The sequence below is a fragment of the Coregonus lavaretus genome (assembly GCF_964263955.1).
Source record: "Coregonus lavaretus genome assembly, chromosome: 22".
In the NCBI taxonomy this organism is placed as follows: Eukaryota; Metazoa; Chordata; class Actinopteri; order Salmoniformes; family Salmonidae; genus Coregonus; species Coregonus lavaretus.
The window spans coordinates 14945653-14961197 of NC_140009.1; the positions used below are offsets into that span (position 1 = coordinate 14945653).

General features: G+C 44.4%; 1 protein-coding gene across 1 annotated transcript in view; it reads right to left on the reverse strand.

Moving 5' to 3' along the window:
• The window catches only part of LOC311149754 (protein bicaudal D homolog 2-like), a 73806-nt gene that overhangs the window by 13325 nt on the left and 44936 nt on the right, over window positions 1-15545 (reverse strand). The window contains exons 3-8 of the mRNA XM_084186971.1: window positions 7839-7991; window positions 6483-6697; window positions 6088-6334; window positions 3093-3350; window positions 960-1163; window positions 251-775 (exon numbers count right to left, since the gene is read on the reverse strand). Coding sequence (XP_084043097.1) covers window positions 251-775; window positions 960-1163; window positions 3093-3350; window positions 6088-6334; window positions 6483-6697; window positions 7839-7991 — 1602 coding nt within the window. The remainder of the gene's footprint in view (window positions 1-250; window positions 776-959; window positions 1164-3092; window positions 3351-6087; window positions 6335-6482; window positions 6698-7838; window positions 7992-15545) is intronic.

Consider the following 15545-nt stretch of genomic DNA (forward strand, 5'->3'; position numbering starts at 1 on the left):
GGCTGGCAGGGTGTGTCTGCTTTAGAGAGCATTCATCTTTTCCTAACTCTTTCACATGGAAACACAGATACAGACACACACCCACAGCCACCAGCTGTCTCTACATGGTGTTTTGTAATGACTCTTGGCTGCAGTGCATTTGCTGTGATAGCTGAACAGGCTTTAGACAGCCACGTCCCTGCCTCAGTCTCCTGACTCTGATTATTAGGGGAGGGGAGGGAGATACAAACAGAGAGATTCAGTATCTGACCTGCTTGTTGGCTTTGAGCACGGTCCTCAGGGTGGCGATCTGCTCCCTCTTGGTGCTGAGCAGGGACTTGAGTTTGAGGATCTCCCCCATGCAGGCCTCCTTGTCCTTATCAGCCACGGTGCCCAGCTCCAAAGAGGCCATCCTCTGACGGGACAGCTCTGTGGTGCGGTCCACCGCCAGCTGCAGGTGCTTGATCTGGTCCCGGATGATGGCCACCAGGTTGTACACGTTCATTGGCTCCCGTGGTGAGGGGGGAGAGGAGACAGGGGACGGGGCGCTGTCTGCAGCTTCTGGGACGGGGAACAGGCCCTTAGTGAGCAGTATGGGGGAGCGGCGGCCGCGACCCTCAGGACTGGTGCGCCCGCCCTTGCCCTGCTTGTAGAAGTCGAGCATGACGCGGTTGGGAGTCTGGTTGTTGCACATGCACACGTGGTTGTAGAGGGTGGCCAGCTCCTCGCTGAAGGTGACCAGCTCGTCCTGTGCCACGCTCAGGCTGCCCTGCGACTCACCAGCCACGTCACTCACCTTTACAGATAGAAAGAGAGAAACTTTGTCAATTAATAAACCAGTCATTAATATCTAAGTGAGAAATATGGTTTGCAAGTATGAGAAAAATATATATACACTATTCATACACAGAGAAAAGGAAAAAATCAACTACAGATAACCATTCACCAATATAACACAAAAATATATATATGTTTCTCACCTTGCGCAGCTCCTTCTCCAGCCTGGCCTTCTCCTCTCTCTCCACGTGGCTGGTCTTCTCCAGAGAGGCCAGCTTCTCTCCAAGGGCTGTGACATGAGTTTCCAGACGGCCTCGGTCCTCCTCGTAGTGTGACTGACAGGACTGGTACTCCGCCTTCAGAGTTTTCAGCTCCTCCTTTAGCTCACCTGCCTCCGACACCGCAACCTGAGTACACCAGAGGCAGAGTTTCAGGAATAGCTTCAACATCTGTGAGTGTGTATGTGTGTGTGTGTGTGATTTTGGTTTTACTATCTATGTGGAGACCAAAATTCCTCACAATGATAGTAAAACAAGGAAAATTCAGAGAAGTGGTGACATTTCGCCGGTCCCCACAAGGAAAAGGGCTATTTTAGGCTTAGAGGTTAGGTTTAGGGTTAGAATTGGGTTTAGGGGTTAAGGTTAGGGTTAGGTTAAGGTTTAGGGAAAATAGGATTTTGAATGAGAATCAATTGTTTGGTCCCCACAAGGACAGTAAAACAAACGTGTGTGTGTGTGCATGTGCTTGTGTGTGCATACAGTATACAGTACCAGTCAAAAGTTTTAGAACACCTACTCATTTAAGGGTTTTTCTTTATTTGTACTATTTTCTACATTGTAGATTAATAGTGAAGACATCAAAACTATGAAATAATACATATGGAATCATGTAGTAACCAAAAAAGTGTTAAACAAATCAAACTATATTTTATATTTCAGATTCTTCAAATAGCCACCATTTGCCTTGATGACAGCTTTGCACACTCTTGACATTCTCTCAACCAGCTTCACCTGGAATGCTTTTCCAACAGTCTTGAAGGAGTTCCCACATATGCTTAGCACTTGTTGGCTGCTTGTCCTTCACTCTGCCGTCCGACTCATCCCAAACCATCTCAATTGGGTTGAGGTCAGGGGATTGTGGAGGCCAGGTCATCTGATGCAGCACTCCATCACTCTCCTTCTTGATAAAAGAGCCCTTACACAACCTGGAGGTGTGTTGAGTCATTGTCCTGTTGAAAAACAGATGATAGTCCCACTAAGCCCAAACCAGATGGGATGGTGTATCGCTGCAGAATGCTGTGGTAGCCATGCTGGTTAAGTGTGCCTTGAATTCTAAATAAATCACAGACAGTGTCACCAGCAAAGTACCCCCACAACATAACACCTCCTCCTCCATGCTTTACGGTGGGAACTACACATGCGGAGATCATCCGTTCACCCACACCGCATCTCACAAAGACACGGCGGTTGGAACCAAAAATCTCAAATTTGGACTCCAGACCAAAGGACACATTTCCACCGGTCTAATGTCCATTGCTCGTGTTTCTTGGCCCAAGCAGGTCTCTTCTTATTATTGGTGTCGTTTAGTAGTGGTTTCTTTGCAGCAATTCGACCATGAAGGCCTGATTCACACAGTCCCCTCTGAACAGTTGATGTTGAGATGTGTCTGTGACAAGAACTCTGTCAAGCATTTATTTGGGCTGCAATTTCTGAGGCTGGTAACTCTAATGAACTTATCCTCTACAGCAGAGGTAACTCTGGGTCTTCCATTCCTGTGGTGGTCCTCATGAGAGCCAGTTTCATCATAGCGCTTGATGGTTTTTGCGACTGCACTTGAAGAAACTTTCAAAGTTCTTGAAATGTTCCGTATTGACTGACCTTCATGTCTTAAAGTAATGATGGACTGTAGTTTCTCTTTGCTTATTTGAGCTGTTCTTACCATAATATGGACTTGGTATTTTACCTAATAGGGCGATCTTCTGCATACCTTGTCACAACACAACTGATTGGCACAAACGCATTAAGAAGGAAAGAAATTCCACAAATTAACTTTTAAGAAGGCACACCTGTTAATTGAAATGCGTTCCAGGTGACTACCTCATGAAGCTGGCTGAGAGAATGCCAAGAGTGTGCAAAGCTGTCATCAAGTCAAAGGGTGGCTATTTGAAGAATCTCAAATATAAAATATATTTTGATTTGTTTAACACTTTTTTGGTTACTACATGATTCCATATGTGTTATTTCATAGTTTTGATGTCTTCACTATTATTCTACAATTTAAAAAATAGTACAAATAAAGAAAAACCCTTGTATGTGTATGTATACATGTTCAATTACCTTGTACTTGCACTCCAGGATCTCGGGTCCGTTGATGTCAACCTCATAGTAGTCCCCGTCCTCGTTGCTGTCGCGCTCCTTCTCATTGTCCAGGGCTGACTGGCGCTCCTTGCTGGCCTGTAGCCTCCGGATGGCGTTGAGGTTCTCGGTGAGACGGCTGACCTTGTCCTGGTGCTCCTCCAGGGCCCCGTGGGCCTGCTCCAACTGCTTCTGGGAGTCCTGCAGCGTGGACACCAGAGACACCTTCTCACGCTCCATCTAGACGAGGGGAGACAGAACATAAGACAGATTTATTAATTTGGTAAGGTAAGTGTCTGGACAGAAAAGTGACTGACACAATTGATAAACATTAGAATTCAGACATAATTATGCAGATATAATCTTCCCATTTCCTAGTGTTGCTCTATCCCTTTCCGTCTCATACTGCCTAATGCATATGAATGTCCTGAAGGATGATGAAGGTGGCTGTTTTTCAATATAACAGATAACATCTCTGGTGGTTTGAGGGGCTCACTAAGGACGCTACAGTATGTAACCAAAGACAGTGTGTCACTGTGCCAATTCAGAGCCTGGGTGACCTTGGAGAAGTCTGGAATGGGTTCAACTCTGTGTTGGCAGAGGGACCAGAGCTGGGTCCACTTACACACACAAGCACTCACACAGAGTAGTGCAGGCCTCAGAAGCACCCAGCTATTTTCAGGGGCTGGTGGTGTGTGTCAATAATAGATGAGCATCACATTCCTGTTCATCTTACTCTATTATTCAGCTGTGATGCCTCGATGACAGGACTCAAAAGGAGGAAATGGTTTAATAAATATCTATCTAGAATATTTAGACATGAACAGTCAGGAAAGGTACTTTTAGCTCTCAGCATACTGTATTTTTAAGTAAAGTATATACAAACTTCATTATGTGATGATACTGACACTAAGAATACAGCTTGCCATACCCCGCCCCCCTTGCCACACCCCACCCTCAATCTGTCCCCCTCCCTAATTCCTGTTGATGACCTTGACAAGCATCTTGGTAATGCCAAGCTTGAGGAGTGTCTTAATCAAATTATTTCCTCAGAGTAGATGTTTGGCATGTTAAAGATGCCTGCTGCTTACAGCTAGGACTCATCTTCCATCCTCTAATGCAGACGGACGTGACCTAAATGTGTAAAAGGCATATAGGCCACTGGGCCTACTGTGTAAAAGGGCAACTGGTTCGCATGAGTGGGCATCATACTCCCACGGCAGCCATTTTGGATCTGATTGCACAGTGGGAGTATGGATTCTGCTGTAACTGAGGAGTAGGGTGACCTGCTGCGAGCGGATGTCTGGGATTGATTAATCAGTCTGTGATCGACAGGATGAGGAGAGAGAGAATGGCATCGGAGCAGTTTAATTATTGAGTAGAGGTTTGGGTTTCCCTGTTGCGATTCCGGCCAGAGGAGGAGACCCAAAGGGCTGGTTGACACTATGTTGGCTTAATGCTGAACACCAATGCCTGCTGCTGCTGCCTCTGAAATTCAGTATCAAAGGACCGGATCGGGTTAAATGTCATGGTACTCATACCAAGACAATGCTATGGTAACCTAGAGGCATCCTGGTGACAACCTCATTGTGATGTGTGTTAGGGGGGAGGGGGGGGACTTGAGTCTTTTCACCCACAGGTATCCAACCAGTACACACTGGTAACCATGGAGACATCTGAGGCGTTCTGATAGATGGCAGATCCACCGGTGGTGGCGCCTCATGTGTGTGGCATCCCGGGGGATTAGATCCCCCTAACATAATTGAGATGCGTGTAGCCTGCATGAGTAGCCACTGGACACACTTGTCTGACTGACTGACTGACCGAGTCGACCGACCGACTTCACATTCCAACAAGAGGCTTGGCTTCTAGAGTAGTCAAGGAAATCGTTCTGATTCCAATGGATGATATGTAGGCTCTAAGAGTTGATGAGGCTATACAGAGATCTATAGTACATGACAGCCTGAGATAGAAAAACCCTAATCAGTATTTGCTATCTGTAAACCTAAAGTATAGGAGTTCTATGGTGTTTTATTGCTTTTGGCTCTATGCTGTAATTGACTTTGATCTCCCTTTGGCTTGTCTGGACCAATGACAATTAATGAATCAGTAAGTGATAGACTGAGCCTTCTCAACAGCTCTACTATTGAATTAATATCCTTCTGGACCCTTCCGGGGGATGACTGATGTACAGTGTTCGGGTGGGCCTTCGCTTCAGCAAACAAAGGAAAGGAGGGTGCACAACAACAATGACAAAAGTCATGAGAACGGCTTACCAAGAAAAACTTCCAGAAGGACTAATTCGACGCAGAAAGGATTTGGAGCACTCAACAAAAAAGGCAGATATTTTTTTGGGGCTCACACTAATCCATTGTACAGGATGAGAACAGAATGAGAACAGGTGACTGACGTTTCGACGTCAAGCTGACGTCTTCTTCAGAGTGACCTGACCATTGCACTTAGCTCCTATTTGACCACTAGGCTATACATAGGAGCTAACTGCAATGGTCAGGTCACTCTGATGTACACCGTTATTGGATCTCAGAAGTGAATATTGATCGGATCGCCATAACTAATTTACATAACTAATTTATGTTAGTGTGTGTAGACTGGGCCTTCAAATACACTGGGAAAGTGTATATTAAGTGAGTCTACACACAGTGTGCAGTCAATAGTCCATTCTTCTATTCCCCACTGCCAACAAACACTTGAATTACGAGGGTGACTGAGGGTACTGGGCACTACAATAACATATTACGACATTCCCATAGGCTTTGAAGATATCAACGTTTGTTTTGAACATTTCAGTATCAATGTGTAATTCAAACCTTGACGTCATTCATATCATACACAGTGTAAACAGATTCACTGAATGAATGACCCGCTATGGTTATACCTGCAGCAGCTGGATATTCCTGACTGTTATCCCTATCATGCACAGTGAACACAGACATACTCAAATTAACTGTCTATGTACCTGCAGCAGCTGCTGTTTGAGTTTCTGGATCTCAGAGATGTTGAGTTCACTCAGCAGGTCGTCTACCAGGCTGGGGACGGGGCGGAACAGGTCACCCTTCTTGGGCGTGGATGCACGGTTGTCCTCAGTGATGGCGTTGGCCAGCTTGCTGAAGCCGTTCTCGTAACCATGGAGAGCCTCGTCGTTGTTGGGTTCCGTGGCTGCGTCATCGCTGAACTTGAGACCATCCAGAGAGATGCTGAGGGGGCTGGGGAGAGGGAGAGGACCAGAACATGATAACATGAAAACATGAATTTCACAGTTATTCTCATAACTGTTTTTATTATATTGTACAGGGTTTTGATGAATGCATGAGGTGTTACAGATGGAATTGGTGCCTTTGATTGTGTGTGTACCTGTGGTACATAGAGTCTCCTATGCTCATGTAGTGGGATAGCTCTTTCCTCAGGGCGGCCTTCTGCTCGCGCTCAGTCTTGATGGTCTCCAGGGCTTCCCCTAGCTGTCGCTCGGCGATCTCCTTCAGGCGGATTGCGTCCTCCAATTGGCTGTTCAGGAACTGGGTGTCTTCCTCCAGACGACGAATCTCGTGCTTCAGACCCTCAAACTCCACCTGTAGGGGCGGGACAGACAGGTAGCTGTCAATCAAAGCATAAAGGCGGGCTTATATGGGGGAAATGCAAATAGAATACCATACTGGTTTAATCAACTCGTTTTGTCACCATAAAAAGAGGGCTTTTAAAAGGGCATAATTGCCTTATGTCTTGTCTTTTCATCTAAATAGGATTTGGTACTGTAATCTTATATTGGCCAATTTAAACTATAGCCGACAGCCTTCTGTTTTAAAATCATGCCTTTAAATTTAACAAACATAATCCCTGGATATAGGGCATGTGAAGAGTGTTAGCAGTTCTGGTTTTACTCTTGCCATTGGTGTGAATTAAAATCAGAGTATTTGCTTTGCAACACCGCATCTCTCTCCGTGTCTCTGTGGTCTATGGAGAGGGAAAGCTGGCTAGAAGTGGGGATTACCAGAAACACACCCATTAAACACTGTCACATTCAGAGACGCTCATTCTCTCTCTGGGCGCAAACAGGCCTCCACATAAAGGCTTATCTCTTTATTAAATCTGAACGTGGTTTCTATAATCTGAATTAAATCAGTGTATTCAAGGTTGATGTGAGCAGCAGAGACTGGAGGATGCAGACAGACAGAGGTCTATGGTGTGTATACATGGAAAACTGGGAGTCGCACATAGACTGGGGTGTGTAGTAGACAGTAGCGCAAAGCCTAGGTTCAGAGAGCCTGGGTTAACTGGGCCTAGTGAGCAGGTTCAGCTATATGCAGTGAGGAGGGGTTCATAATGAAGTGTGAGTGGAGAAGTAGCCCACAGAAGCAAGAGAGTACAGTGGAGGCTGCTGAGGGGAGGACGGCTCATAATAATGGCTGGAACGGAACAATTGCAATGGAATCAAACACATGGAAACCATGTGTTTGGTGTATTTGATAACATTCCACCTATTCCACTCCAGCCATTACCACGAGCCCGTCCTCCCCAATGAAGGTGCCACCAACCTCCTGTGATGTAAAGATGGGTTGATCTCTTCTCATTTCCCCTCTGTTGAGCAAGGAGACCCGTTTCTTCAGGAAGATGTTACCTATTCTCCTTACTATCCCCCATCCCCACACCCCAACCTAGCTAACCCCCCCCCCCTCCCCCTCCCCCTCCCCAGTGAATGGTGTTGATCTTCACCTGGGTCTGTTTGAGCCCGGAGACCTGTTTCTGCAGGGAGATGTTCTCCTCCTCCAGCTCTGTGTAGTCCTGCAGCAGACGTGCCTCCCGGAACTTATACTCCTTGATGTCATCACGCAGACGGGTCCGCTGCAGCTCCACCACCTGGCTGTTCTGTAGGGGTGAATGACAGGGATAGAGGGAGAAGAGGAGGGAGGGATGGAGAGAAAGGGACAAAAAATGAGAAATTGTCAGTTAACCATATTTTGGGGTTTTGTGTGAGTGTGTTTTAATACAGTAAATCTGCCTGGATAAGTGGGTGTACCCATTTGGCCGTGCCCAGCGTACAGTGTGTGTGTGTGTGTGCGTGGTGTGTGTCTAGGTGTCTCTATGGGCGTTGGGCCATGGGATAAATGTCTACCAGCTCTGATGGCACCATGGTGAGAGTAACAAACTTATCTCCCATATAGGGACAAAAGCTCTGAGACAAGCAGGCACAGCAACTGAGTCTAACACTGAGTCTAATTCACAATGACCTACTTCCTTCACACACAGGAATCCCTGCATATCAACGTATGACGACTGTGATCTAATCCCAATACGGAAGTAATTCACAATTCAAAGCAACACATCTGATGAAAGTCCTTAAATTCATTTATGTTAGAACAGATTTGAGTGTAGTAGCCCACATGTATTGACACATAAAGATGTCGGAGCAGTACAGATGCTAGCATTTGTTTTCAATACATGACAGATGAACATGCTTACTGTAATACAGATACAGCTGAATGCAGCATCTCCCACCTTGCAGTGAGCATGGCCTTGTCTCCATTAATCATTTGAAGGTAAGAAAGTAACGAGGGAGGAGAGGAGAGAGAGAGCTCAGAGATAACTCCCTGTTCCCCTCCTCCGATGACAGACTGACAGGCTCAAAGCCAACAGGATCAGATACTGTAAGCCCTGCAGAGCGGCCAGCCTGTGTCCTCACTGTCTCTCTCTTTCCCCCTGTCTGTCCTTCTCCATACCCCTTCCTTCCCTTCCGGTAGCCTCGATTGCCTCCCCTACCACCCCTTAAACCTTCCCCTGTCGTCCCCCATCACTACCCATCCCAGCCAGTTGCCCCTTAGCTTACAAATGCAGGAAACATAAGTCTGAAGGTTAGGCTACAAAAAAGCTCTGCAGTAAGGAGACACTCAGTAAAGGCATGTGTGTGGTGCTTGATCTGAATGTATACGTGTGTGACTTTGAGAGAGAGCATGTGCAATCTGTTTTCTGTAGTTATCGGTGTATGAATCCATTAACTTTGAGAGTAAGTGTGAGTTCAGCCATGCAGTGTGGTCTCTTTCATTATGCGTGCATGTGTGTGTGTGTGTGTGTGTGTGTGTGTGTGTGTGTGTGTGTGTATGTGTGTGTGTGTGTGTGTGTGTGTGTGTGTGTGTGTGTGTGTGTGTGTGTGTGTGTGTGTGTGTGTGTGTGTGTGTGTGTGTGTGTGTGTGTGTAGCGTGACACACAACCTGTAATCCTTTCAGGTGACCGAGTTGAGGTGACAAAGGAGTGTCCCTCAACACACACGTCACTCCAGTCACAGATCAGAGGGATCATTATGTCTAAGAACAGGTGCAGAGTGTGTGCGTGTGCGTGTGTGTGAGTGTGTGGAAAGAGTTTGAAATGTATTCTTCGAAAACATCTCAGTAATTTGACTCATCAGTTTAACCAATTTAATCAATTTAACCAATTTAACCAATTGAATCAACCAATTTGTCTTTATTACTCTCTATTACCCAGCTAATAGGACTTCATGCTATTATTAGCTTAGCTTGCAGATACCATTAAATCTTTAGAAAAATGTGTGTCCACCGTTAGCATGTTTTCAGAGTGATGCTAAATCCCTGTTGAAGGAAGTAGATGCTCCTTATTAGCTCTGTGTAATAATTAATTACTAAGCGCATAGCCCGATTAATGCTGATGGTTGGATGAAGACTCATTAATATTCATGAGCTTTAAGTAACATCAAAACAAATATGGAGTTTATTTGAGTTGATTTCTGGTGATTTTGGTCATGCCCCCATCACTTCCATAGATTTTTAGCTAGCGGTGGCTAAAGTTAGCTGAAGATTGTAGTGACTGTTTAAAGAAAACCGAACTATGGATTACAATTTCTCTTGGCCCATAGACTACTTTCAGGGTGAGGAAGCATCTAACATCATGTTGTAAAATAGTGAACTACCCCTTTAAGTCCAGGAGCAGGCTAAATCTATGCTAGCGCAATCTAGGTCTGTTTCACTTTTCTCTACAGTGATTTGTCATGTTCAGGATAGACAAAGATAGCCAGGTGGTCCAGTCTAAGTCATATGGAACGGTCTCTTCCAGCCCACGGTCAGTTGCCTCAGCTGAAGGGTCAGTGCTGTCTGGCCTTAATGAATACAGACCACCACACAAACGGATTAGGATGCAAACAAGGGTTTTGACCTTCCACCCTGCTGTCCGTAAGAGCCCACTCTGCTCCCGCTATCACTGACCATGCAGAGGTCCTCGGGGGTGAAGGGGTGTCTGCCATTCTGCCGGACAGAAAAGGTGAGCCGTAGTTACACAGTGGGGGTTATGGTGGCTGAGTGCGTGGCTGCCGTAAAACGTGAATAACATTTCATCAGGCGAATGAACGAGCCCTCCCCTGGGGATTTCTGGTTTTGTTGACATTTGACGTGCCACCATTAAGGATCCTGTCAATTGGAGGTCTCTGATTAGCATAAAGAGATGTGTGGTTTATGAAGACTTACTGCCTGCTGTCACTACAGGCACACACCAACTGCCTCACTCAGACACACACACTCAAACCCACCTGACTGGGGAGTGTGTGTGTGTTTGGATAATACTTAAGAGCATTAATGTTAATGTGTGCAAACTGTGCTTAAGTACAAGCATAGCTGTAGTGTTAGATTAAGCCTAATGTGCAGTATACAGTATGTGTATATATCTGTGTGTCCTCTGATAAATCCTTGACTGTGGTCTAATCCTCTCTCTGTATGGGATGCAGTGGGTGCTGCTGTAAAGGATATGAAAGCACTGGCTCAGTAGATTCTAGAGGTCATAGCTCCCTCCTCTGAGCTGATTCAGTCATACTGGAACTCTACCCAACACTTCACTTTCACATCTACAGCTCCAATTTCACAACTAAAACTGCCTTTGACGGCATACTGAGTCTTAACCAGCTCATGTCTCAGCAAAGCTTTGAGTTAGTGCCTAAAGTGTTTGAGCTTTTCACAATAACCGCTATTGAAAATAGCTCTATAACTCGGTAAGTCACTAGGCTAAAGGTCACAGCTTAATACCGCTGTAGATTAGGTGGGTTTTGAAACTGTGGTTAGACTCTGGCTTGGTCTTAATACTATGGGATATCTGGTGTGTGCTTCCATGAAAATCCCACATTTACTACCTTTTCCCATTTCCCTTCCCTGAAAAGAAGGTACAAGATTCCCAGATGGCACGAAGCGGGATTACTGATATGAAAGTGCTGTCTGGCTCACAATAATGTGATTTGTACTGCATACAAGGTAATGTATTGCATTCTTCCCACCCCACAGTAAAACATAACCCCATTTCACTACCTTTTCAAGCTTTTTTTTATTATATGAAAGCAAGCTTTGCTTTTATACTTACAGCACCATCAGGTCAGTAGGTACCCAACATAACAACACGGTCACTCATATAGATATAGAGGTCTATAGAGCCTGTCTGCATTCCTGATTTCTGTAACCGTTAGCTTACCTGTGTAATATTGACATAAGCTCAGAACCACTTGTTTTTCAAACATGGTCCTGTTTTATCAATTGCTGTTCTGAACAATGGACAGTTCATTACCTCAGTCAAATGACTATGTAGCTTAAAGTTGTGTGTATTTGTATTTATTTTTGCAATAAAGATGATGACGCTACAATAATAAAAATGTACAATAGCCTAATGATATACACATTATTTTAATAGCAGGATAATGTAAAGTCCATTATCCCTCTGAAGAGTATGAATTTGGCTGTTTGAGAAGGTTTTAATCCTAAGCAACCTGCCTACACATTGTTGGAAGTACAATACACCAACATAGCTACTGCAGTAGGTCAAAGCTGTGTGCTGGAAAACCTTGGTAGAGCATGGGTGAAGTATGCATTGTTTTGCTCATGTGAATTTCCTTTCTTTTTCGGATTCATACCAATGCCTACTTCTCATTTAAAACATATTTATTTGTTTTTAATTTCCATGGTTTTTACACCGGAAGGTGATTATGTAATATTATTATACAACATTATATGATACAGCATAACACAGCAATACTGTAAAGTAAAGTAAAAATACACAATGACAAATGTCAACAGAAATAATGTAGTTATTAGTATTTATATTAACAGCTGATTTTACAGAGGGAAGCGAAAAACCAGAAACCCATTTAAGCAAATATGGAGTAAACTGGAAAATATTTCCCTGATCTCTTTTAACAAGACAATCGCGCAAGCTCCTGGAAAAGACACAAATAATCAACATGTAGCCTACCCAATAACTATTTACATACATTATTGACTGTCACATTAGGTGGCTCAGAGTGCAAGGCATGAAGTGGCACAAACTGCTTGGTGTTCTGCGCCATCAGAGGGTCTGTGCTACTTCTACCCCAGACATCCCAGTCATCCACCTTGGTAGAAACAACTTGGGATACACCAAGGGGACGGCAGATGTGCTGATTTAGAGTCAAAACTATACACAAAAGAGAATGGTCAAAATGTCTCCTCCGAGAGGCGAACTCAGGACCTTTCGATTCCCAGATTAACCATTACTCTACAAAACCTGTCTTGAATGAATTATCTAGACACTCTATTTAAATGGACAGTCTGGTGATGACAGGAAGCTTTAGTTGCACAATGTTTTTGTTGTTCTTTCACTCAGTACTGATTAAACGTTTATTTATCTTGCTTGGTTAAAATAAATTGTCTAAAACAGTTGATGTGTTGAAAACAGTCACATACTGTAGCTAACCAAGTTAGCAAGCATGGCATTTTCTTTTGACTGCGCAAAGGTCGCGCAAGCAATGATGTTGGTGTTGTTTAACCTGGGTACACCCGCACCCCCTGGCTACTTTTTACTTGGATGGCGACTTCAGGTTTTCGGGAATACATTGCAAAGTAACTTGACACTGTGTTGATCAGTCAACACAAATTTTTATTATAATGACAAGAAGAAAATTGCATTGACAGAGAAGGGAGCGTAACCTGTGCCCCCTCGCATTGATTCTGTACCGGTACCCCATGTATATAGCCTCGCTACTGTTATTTTACTGCTGCTCTTTAATTATTTGTTATTGACTTTTTTGGTTATCTATTTTTTACTCAACACTTCTTTTTCTTAAAACTGCATTGTTGGTTATGGGCTTGTAAGTAAGCATGTCACTGTTGTATTCAGTGCATGTGACAAATAACATTTTGATTTGATTTGAATTAATGAATAAGGTAAGGGCTGTAACGTTAGCTAGCTACATTGCTAAGCAAGCCAGATGACCTATTAGTGGGGCGAACACACTCAAGTTCACATTTAAAGCTTTGAATAGAATGCTTAAAGAAAAATAACATTAATATTTTACTGTGTGGGTGGGTGTGTTGCTCTGATCTCTCTAGTCTTCCCTTTGTGTGTGGTCGTGTTTATGTGTAAGTCTAGAGGGGTGATATCGTGCATGAATGCACATAAATGTGAATTAGTGTTTCGGTGTGTGTCCAGGGGTCATATTTGTGTGAAAATGCGTAGGCACATGAGCATGTATGTGCATTAGTATGAGTGTACATTTGTGTTTGTGTGTGTATGTATGTGTGTGTGTGTGTTTGTACTGGAGCATGTACTGTAGTGCGTGGCTGCAAGCCTGACAGCCCAATCGATCCAACATGAACAACCACTTTGGTGTTACTGGACGGGTGGCTTAAATCAGTGTGACACACTCTCAGAGCCCTGCCCTTTAAATCTGATACGAAAATACAAAAATAATTAGGAATCAATGACAGATCTTTTAAAGGTATTTAAGAAAGCCATGCTCTTTGTGACTATACAGTAAATAGCCATTAGTCTGAGAGACATACAGAACTGGGCAGTGTGGGGAATGGGGGGAGGATGAGGTACATGGAGCGGGGTGGGGAGATTACCCAGGGAACATCTGGAGGGCTTAGTGCCCCTGGTTTCACACCAGCTCTGGGGAAACAGGGTAGGTTGGCTCCTCGTAAACTGATCTATTACCACAAGGTCAATGTCATCAGCTGTTCTGCAATGGGGAGAATCTGTATCTGTCTCTTAACCCCATCCACCCTTCTAACTCTCCCCTTCTCTCGTCCTCTTAAAAAAAAAAATCTTTCTACCCTTCACACTCCTCAGCTTCCCCTTTCTCTCCCTTCATCTGTTCCCTTCTCATCTCGCTCTCTCACCCTCTTTCCCTACCCTATTTAACCCTCTTGTCCTCCTCGCTCGCTCTCTCCCTCCCTCCTTCTTCCCCTATCATAGTACAGGAGGAGGTCATTCATGATGACAGTCCTGTCAGAGAGACAATAACGTTGAAGACACCCATACCCCAGGGCCTTCTGGGAGCTTTATTATATTGGGCTCATGTCAGCTAATATTTAGGGGGAAGAAAGAACCGCCGCCCCTATCATCATTCTACAACCATACACCATCTCCTACAAAGAGCTACTCCTCTATTATAAAAACCCTACATCAGTGTAACCAGTGTAACCTCTGTCATTCTAGAACCTCCATTCTTTCTTGGCATTGAAGATTTTCTAGGTCTGAGGTTGTTGATTGTTAAAAAGAAGGTGTTCCTAACTGTGCAAGCTGCAGGCTACACGACTAAGACTGTCTATCCCCATCCTCTACTGGGTAACTGTAAGGGGATTTCTGCTACCATGTCCGCAGACACTAAATAGTGTAGTGATAACGAATAAGTCTTTCTGTGGCTGTGAGTGAATTAGTTAAAGGTAGAGTCTAATGGAGTCACGGCCATTACCGTGCACCTCCTATCTGTGTTACTGGCCCATTGTGTGGCTCTAATCCTGTACTGTAGCTCGCACCATGGCAGATAAATGTGGCTTATCACTGCCCAAGGCTCTTGGTCCCATTCCGCCCTGCTCCAACTTACTGGCTGGGAGTCGATGGGCCTCACAGATGGCAGACGCTTCTATCTGTGACGTATGAATGCTGTATACTAGCAGTATGTTCAACATGATCAATAGAAAGTGAGGGGGAGGGAGGAGGCTACAGGATTGAGCATGCATTCGTGGGCTTTCTCAGATAGTTATAGTCATAGACAGCTGCTGTTTCAAATCAAATCAAATCAAATTTGATTGGCCACATGCGCCGAATACAACAGGTGTAGACATTACAGTGAAATGCTTACTTACAGCCCTTAACCAACAATGCATTTATTTTTTAATTAAAAAGTAAAATAAAACAACAACAACAAAAAAGTGTTGAGAAAAAAAGAGCAGAAGTAAAATAAAATAACAGTAGGGAGGCTATATATACAGGGGGGTACCGGTGCATAGTCAATGTGCGGGGGGCTAGTTTGAGGTAATATGTACATGTGGGTAGAGTTAAAGTGACTATGCATAAATTATTAACAGAGTAGCAGCAGCGTAAAAAGATGGGGGTGGGGGGGCAGTGCAAATAGTCCGGGTAGCCATGATTAGCTGTTCAGGAGTCGTATGGCCTGGG